The sequence below is a fragment of the Lathyrus oleraceus genome, chromosome 6, assembly GCF_024323335.1.
Source record: "Lathyrus oleraceus cultivar Zhongwan6 chromosome 6, CAAS_Psat_ZW6_1.0, whole genome shotgun sequence".
Classification (NCBI taxonomy): Eukaryota; Viridiplantae; Streptophyta; class Magnoliopsida; order Fabales; family Fabaceae; genus Lathyrus; species Lathyrus oleraceus.
Genome location: NC_066584.1, coordinates 459,221,425 through 459,229,722, shown reverse-complemented (window position 1 = coordinate 459,229,722; position 8,298 = coordinate 459,221,425). Strand labels below are relative to the sequence as shown.

The window sequence follows — 8,298 nt, the reverse complement described above, 5'->3', positions numbered from 1 at the left end:
TATATATATATATATATATGTGTGTGTGTGTGTGTGTGTGTGTGTGTGTGTGTGTGTGTGTGTATGTGTGTGCGTGCGTGCGTGCGTGTGAACGTGCGTGTGTGTGTGTGTGCGCGCGCGTGCATGTGTGTAAAACTTATCACCATTGTTTCTAAGAAAAACCATAATAAAATATTAGTACTATTCAGAATGGTTTCTGATAATAACTTTGGTGATATGGATTTTAATTTTAATATATTTATAAGAGTATATGAACAAATCCTTTTTATAACGAAAAAAAAATTGTTGATGCTTGGATTTCAAGCATTTAACTTTTTAATTATCACCATATTTATTATTTTAAACCGTGATGAAATTTATTTTAATAAAATAAAAATAAATTCAAGAGCATTAAGATTCAATCTAATTAAATATATCAACTATAAGAAAATTAGTCAATAAAGGAGAATATATTATAAGTTACGTAATGCATTGCATTTTGAAAAGAAACCGCGTAAGCATTTAGAAACTAGATAAGAAATGACACAAACAATATTGATTATATATTTTAAAAAAATCTAACATTAAGTTATGAAATGTTTAACACAAAATAAATACAAAAAATTATGAAATTTTAAATAGTTTTCACACGTTTTCCACGCATTATATTTTAAAATAATTTTCACTCTTTTATCGTGCATTATCATAAATAATATCATGTGATAAATATTATAATTGTACCATTTATAATTTTTAAAAAAAGTTGCGATACTTATATTACCATTGCCCATTGTTTAGATATTAAAAATTAAATAATTTGAATAAAAAATTTAGAACAAATTTTAAAGCAAGAATTTTCCATCTTGAAATTTTGTCTTTTATAAATTAAATAATTATTTTAAAGTTTTAATATTTAATATTTGTTGTATGACAATAATATAAGCATATTTATTGTAAGTTTTTGAACTATCAAAGTATCAAAGTAGAGTTTATCCACTAGGTGTTGAATAATCTAAAATATATAAAATAGTAAAACAATGTCATTTTTTTACATTGAATTTTCTACCATATAAATCATGTAAAAAGAGATTTGATGTGAATCTCTCAATATAATAAATATTTTAATGTAACGAAAAGATACAACGTTTGGAAAATAAATGGGTTCCAACTTTTATAGACATATTCAAATAAAAGAGAAAATTAGTCACTCGAAATTTGGTTATAAAACAACCTCTTCACACTCAATTATAATGTATAATTTCTTAGTTTGAAGTTCCAAACACATTCATCATTTTCTTTTGTCTTTTCTCTTTAATTTCAACCATGTCAACCGGAAGGAAAGGTCGTGGTCGCCAAAAGATTGAGATGAAAAAGATGAGCAATGAGAGCAATATGCAAGTGACTTTCTCAAAGCGTCGTGGTGGGCTTTTCAAGAAAGCCAGTGAGCTTAGCACACTTTGTGGTGCAGATATGGCTCTTGTTGTATTCTCACCTGGTGAGAAGGTGTTTTCCTTTGGTCACCCACATGTTGATACAATCATAGATCGTTATCTATCACGGGTCCCACCCCAAATTAATGGCACCATGCAATTTCTTGAGGCTCAACGTAGCGCAAACGTGCGTGAGCTCAATAATCACCTGACAGAAATTAACAGTATGTTGGACATTGAGAAGAAATGTGGTGATGAGTTAAGTAATTTGCGAAAGGCGGCCGAGGCTCAGTTTTGGTGGGCGTGTCCCATTGATGGAATGAATAGGGCTCAAGTTGTACTATTCAAGAAGGCTTTAGAGGAACTTAAGAAACTTGTTACACAACATGTTGATAGGCTTGTAATTCAGGGTGCACCTTCCCAAAATATTCCATTTTACGTTGGAAATTTTTCTAACTCTAACATGTCAATCAATCACCAAGCAAATCCTCAACAAACTCAAATATTTCAACAATATTTTTTTCAAAATCCTATGATGCAAACTCATATATAAAAGAAAATTCAACAGAAACACATTCAGTTAATAATTTAGACTACCAGCCTTCTAAAATTTAATAATTTAACTCAAGTCGTAATAAAAAAAAAAATTGAAAACAAATTTCAATATGATAAAATTTAATGTAAATAAATTAATAGAAATTATTGAAAAAATTAAAAAATTTATAATAATTGGTTTTTCTTTAAATTTAAAATAAATAAGATTTTTCTCGGTTGGAAGGTTCAACCAAAGGAAACGTGGCTCAATTATTAAATGGTGTATTGCTTTTTCTTGTAATTTTAAATTTAAATATATAGTATTTCTCCTCCGATGAAAGGTCCATCCAAGGAGAAACGTGGCGTACTTTTGACTTCTTCAGAAGAGAGTTATAGATAACTTCGTTAAATTTGTCTTAACAAATACGATCTAGCCTAAATAAAATTCATCATTTTCTAGAAACACCATCTTCCATTAACAAATGAAGCATATTCTTTCACTAATCCAAATTTGAAGTAAAAGTTTTAATGTTATTATTACTAATCCAAACTCGAAGTAAAAGTTTTAATGTTATTTTTATTGAGATTAGAGGTTTAGTTTTCTTGTTGTTGTTAAAATTGAATGTTTAATGTTGCTATGAGATTGAAGGCTTAATGCTGATGTGAGGAATGAATTGTTTGGCATATGTCACTAAAACAATTTAGGGATGTGTACGTAATGCTTTATTGTCATTGATTCATTGTCGCTTTTAATTGTTGAAATGTCACCCTAAGCATGTGGGTTAGGAATCAATTATCCCACCTAGGGTACTCAAGTGTTTTCCACCATCGTGTGGATTGGTGGGACAAGAAACTTGTTATCCTCAGTTTTTCCACTACGCTAAATAAGGGAAAAGACAGCGCTTTTTTTGGCCTATAACAGCGCTTTAAAGCGCCCTCTAATCTGGCGCTGGCATAGGTAAAGACAGTGCTTTTTTTCCTGGTGAAAGCGCTCTCTAAAGTGGCTCTTTAAGCCCTTTAAGGGCCACTTTAGAGGGCGCTTTTTAAAGAAAGCGCCCTCTAAAGTGAAAACTTTTAAGGGTTTAGAGGGCGCTTTTACTGGAAAGCGCCCTCTAAAGTGGAAACTTTTAAGGGTTTAGAGGGCGCTTTTACTGGAAAGCGCCCTCTAAAGTGGAAATTTAAAGGGTTTAGAGGGCGCTTATTTTGGAAAGCGCCCTCTAAAGTGGGTGGTTATTTAATTTTTTTTTTAAAAAAGCGCTATATTTTTTTATTTATTTTAGACAACCTGTATATTGAAGCAGTACACCTAAAACTGTATAATTTGAAGCTCTTTTTCACACATTGCATTCAACAAGCCTTATATACAACAATCCATACATATACAACAATCCACTGATATATAATCGTTTAACTTCTAAAGATTCTAAATATACAACCAATTCATAACTTAAAAAGAAATAAAACTAAGTAGCAAAAGCATCTCTGAGATGTATGTTTTTTTTGCTAGCCGCAGTCTTCTTAGCAACAACCTCTTTTTGTTCAATATCAATATTATGAACCTAAAATATCATAAAATTACTTAGGTGAAGTATAAAATCACGAATTAACATTTTCTATGCATAAATATCATATAATTGTGTTTATACCTTTTTTTTTTATACAACTGACTCGATTTGCTGTAATAAAAGCCATTTTACCTGTAATAAAGAAAACAATTAAAATCATTTGACCTGTACCTTTTTCACTAAGTTCTCTTTCTTTTCTTGGTTGGAATATGTTCTACATGTCTCTTAACAACACGGACGGTTGGATTGATCCAAATACCCTCATTATGATCATTTCTAATATATGAATCATTTGATATAATATTCTCATCTTGATCATTTCTGGTAAACGATTCAATCTCAACATCAATATCACCTTGATCTCCAGTGTTTTCATCAATTACTTTGTTGGAAAAAAGAACTATAGACCATTTCGTACTTTTCGGATCATTGACATAGAACACTTGTCTAGCTTGAGAGGCTAGAATAAAAGACTCATCTTTGTATCCCACCTTATTAAGATCCACTTGCAAAAATCCTGACTTATCCATTCGAATGCTGTTATTATTTTCAACCCACTTGCAACCAAATATAGGAATCTAAAACTTCTCATAATCAAACACCCAAATGCGCTCGATAACACCAAAATATGACAGATTTGCAAATTTGGGGTTTAAGTCCTTCACACTTGATATGTGCATTGCTTCAGCTACCACAGTGACACCACTATTCTGCATAGTACTTTTATCATCTTGTTCTTTGGTATAAAATGTGTATCCATTAATTGCGTATGCGCTATAAGAAAAAACATGGAAACTTGGACCATATGCTAAGCATCTCAACCTTTCTGTTATTGAAGCGGGATCTGAATAATACTTTGAATAAATATGATCCTTAAACCAAGGTATAAAACATCGATTGTGCTCTCGTACTATCCAATTTTCATTTCTATTGGGATTTAAACCTCGGAGAACATCCTTGTGAATTTCAACATACGGCTCAACCTCATTCTCATTGTGCAGAACATACAAATGCACTTGATCCCGTTCGACCCTTGATACTGCCACGATTTTAGTTCCAATTAGATTTTTTCCTTCTTTCTTTTCGACAAGCTGAGACTTAGGGAGTCCGATTGACTGAACATTAGACAAATATTCAGTACAAAACTCAATCGCTTCTTCAACAATGTATCTTTCAACCATACAACCTTCTGGTCAACTTCGGTTCTTCACGTACCCTTTTAATATTTTCATATAACGTTCAACAGGGTACATCCATCTCATATAAGCTGGTCCACACAATTGTGTCTCTTTCACAAGATGAACAACTAGATGTACCATTATGTCAAAAAATGCTGGAGGAAAAAACATTTCAAGCTCACACAAAGTAATAACGATTTCTTTTTGCAACATTGGTAAGATCGCAGGATCGATCACCTTACTGCAAATTGACTTGAAGAAAGAACACAACTTAGTTATAGAGCTTCTTACTTTTTCTGGAAGAATAGAACGTATACCTATTGGGAGAAAATGTTCCAGTATAACATGGCAATCATGGAAGCATATCTTTCAAAAGGGCTAATAACTCTGTGAAACTTTTATCCGACCATCCATTGCCCGCCTTTAAGTTGTACAACTTTAATACCGCAGACAATCTTGTGAATTTAGTGCAACCATCATACAAAGGTTTCTCTGCATCCCTTACCAACCTCTCAAACATTTCGGGACAATCCTTAAGATCTCCTTCAAGTGCTTTTGCAATCTCTTCAACTCGATCACAATCGTATGTATCTGCGCCACTATAGTTTGAGGCATAGGTCGTACTATCCCCCAGTTCAACATTCTCGTTACTTTTCTCACCATGCAAATTCCAACATGTATAACTTCGATCAATTCCATACCTCATTAGATGCGATGTCAACTGAACTGTGTCAACCCGTTTCCCATAACAACAACCCAAGCAAGGACATATCATTCTACTGGGGTCTTCGGCGTGCGCAACGGCAAACTTAACGAATTCTGATACCCCATTCTCGTACTCTCTCGATAATCGATTGGAAGACATCCATGTATTATCCATTACTAATTAGAATAAACTAAAAACAATTTCAGAAGAGAAACCAAAAATGGGATGAGACAAAATAATTTCGCTTTATTGAGTTAGTCTCTGTGCAGGGCATTCATGTCTCCAACAACAACCCAAAACCAAAACAATTTTGGTTTATTGAGTTAGTTTCTCAACATTTTCAGATATCTCTGACTTCAATAGCATGAGAATGTATGAACCATGCATTAAGCATTAGTGGTATGCACTAATTTGTAGCATAGTTATATATCATCATATAGTTTTTACAAAAGATAAACATTGACTAGAAAATATATATGTAGAATTGTATAATGGTCTAACTGAAAGCTAACAGAAGAATAGTCGACTCTAATTTACTCTATCAAATAACATCCATACCTAAACTTCTTAAGTTACTAGCTACGCTATGTATGCTAGAATAAATACACTCATAAGCTGCATAGTGTACCTTTGATTGGTAGAAGGTGTTTTAGATATTGCTGCCTCCTTTTTCTACATCGAGAAACAAATGGAACAGTTGGTGAAATTTAACCCATAATGCCTAGTCTCCATTGCTAGCATTGCAACACAATAATTATTGTTGAGAATACTCAATAAATGTATGAACCAAGAAAAATGAAACCAAAAATGAACAATAGCGAACGTCAGAAGAGAAACCAAGTAATATGAAGATTAGAAAAATACCTATGGTGTCAAAATCGAACAGCTAACAACGAATTAATAGAAGGAGGAAACGTCATAGATCTAACAGAGGTGGAAGGAGAACTCCTTAGAAGTAGCGAAAATCGTAGCAGTGAGAACCCTAACGTGAAAAAGAACGAAAATAACAGAGAGTGAAATAACAAAACGCGCAGTATGTTATAATTTTAATGTTTACTAAAGGGGACCTTAGAGGGCGCTTGTGGAAAAAAAGCGCCCTCTAAAGGGGGCCTAAGAGGGCGCTTATGAAAGCGCTCTCTAAGGCTTTCCAAAAGCGCTTTATAAACTGGAAATGCACATGGTCTTATAGAGCGCTTTTTTAAAAGCGCCCTCTAAGGGTAACCTTAGAGGGCGCTTTCTAAAAAGCGCCCTGTATTGTTGTCCCTCTATCTCCTCCTTATTTTTTTGCTTCACCTTAGAGGGCGCTTTATTACAAAAGCGCCCTCTAAAGTGCGTTGTCTATTCCAGTTGTTCGCTCCTTATTTTTTCGCTTCACTTTAGAGTGCGCTTTTGTAATAAAGCGCCCTCTAAGGTGCGCTGTCTATTCCAGTTTTTGGCGTAGTGTTCCTATAATATTCGATATGAACCATTGATCCTCATTTTGTCCTTTCATATAAGAATTTAGGCGTCGTTTTCTAACTCATTTCCCTTCCGTTACATTTGTTTGTCTATTTTCTTCGTATAGCCCCGCTTTGTTTTGTGAATCGTCAACCTTTACTTGATCCAATGGTTCGACGGCGGTGACCGTGACAAAAGATTATTCTTAAGTCGAACTGAAGTATTTGGCCCAAGAATTTGCTTTCATCCATGGGAGAGAAATGCCATTTGGTTCTTTAAAATAGAGGTTTCCTCTGATTGGGGCATTGTACCAATTCTGACAAAAATAACTTCACAAGTTCGAATGGTGATCTATCCATTTCTACGCCTGCATTTTTCAGGATTTGGGCATTCGTCTTCCACTGACTTCTTATGAGAAAGAAATTCTTGACCATTTCATGTTTCCCCTTCACAACTCTTCCCTTGTGCCTGGGGTCTCGTCCGGGTATTCGAATACTAGTATGAATACCTGGGTAAAGTAGGTTCGGCCACTCGAGATATATTTTTACACCTTTTCGAAGTATATCCTACTTCGAAGGGTGTTGTTGCTCACAAGTTTGTTTCCCTTAGTCGTGCTCAAAACCAAACCTTCGGGGTCTATGTTGATAGCTAAAAGTATTTAAAACCTAATTACTTTCTGGCTAAGCCTCTTTCTCCTCTTGCACATGAGTAGTTTTGCCTTGAAAACTAGTTGCACGGATTGCTTGCGGCGGTTCTGGTCCCCCGAACATTTTTCTGAATGTACCAAAAGTTACTAGGTCTCTTAGTAAAGTTGATAAAGATATGAAAGCGATTATGCTTTCTTTTTCTGGAGATCTGATACTCCACAACAAAGTGGCGAAGGTTGGTTTTGTGGAGGGGAGGAAAGACATGTTTGGTAAGTTGTTTTATTTCTTTTTCTTTATGAGTATATGGACAAACATGTTTAGTCATCATCTTTTTACTTTTCTTCTACTTTTCAAATAAGTACCGAAAGAATATGATCTGCTTAGCAAGCACTATGTTAAATCCCATGGTTACTCCATTTGCTCTGGCCCTTTTCAAGGATTGGTCTAAAAAGAAGCGTGTCGGGACCGATGTGGCCACCCCAAACAAAGATCAAGTAAAAAGTACAAAACTAGTGAAGGTTGACTTTGTGGTTAATAGCGCTGAAGGGTAAGAAATTACTTTTCGTTGCTTGCCTTATCTATTGTATGCTCTTGCTTCTCAACAACTTGGAACAACCTTGTATATGTCAGGGACTATGCTTTTGTTTTCCAAAATTTTCCTTTTAGTCAACGTGATTTGGTAAAAGAAATAGCCGCATGTGTGAAGTCAGTGGTGCCACTCCTTAATAAATTAGCTATTGATCCTGAAGAATTTCTCGTGCCTTTCCGTCTGCCTCAGTAGGTGGAATTGTTAAAGATTCGTTATGACCTTGAAGGGGTAAA

General features: G+C 34.3%; 1 protein-coding gene across 1 annotated transcript; it reads left to right on the top strand.

Moving 5' to 3' along the window:
• The first annotated feature begins 1,302 nt into the window (after positions 1–1,302).
• On the top strand, positions 1,303–1,962 carry LOC127097723 (agamous-like MADS-box protein AGL62). Its single transcript, XM_051036218.1, has one exon. It carries the CDS (start codon positions 1,303–1,305, stop codon positions 1,960–1,962), a length of 660 nt encoding a protein of 219 aa, XP_050892175.1.
• Positions 1,963–8,298: the final 6,336 nt, after the last annotated feature.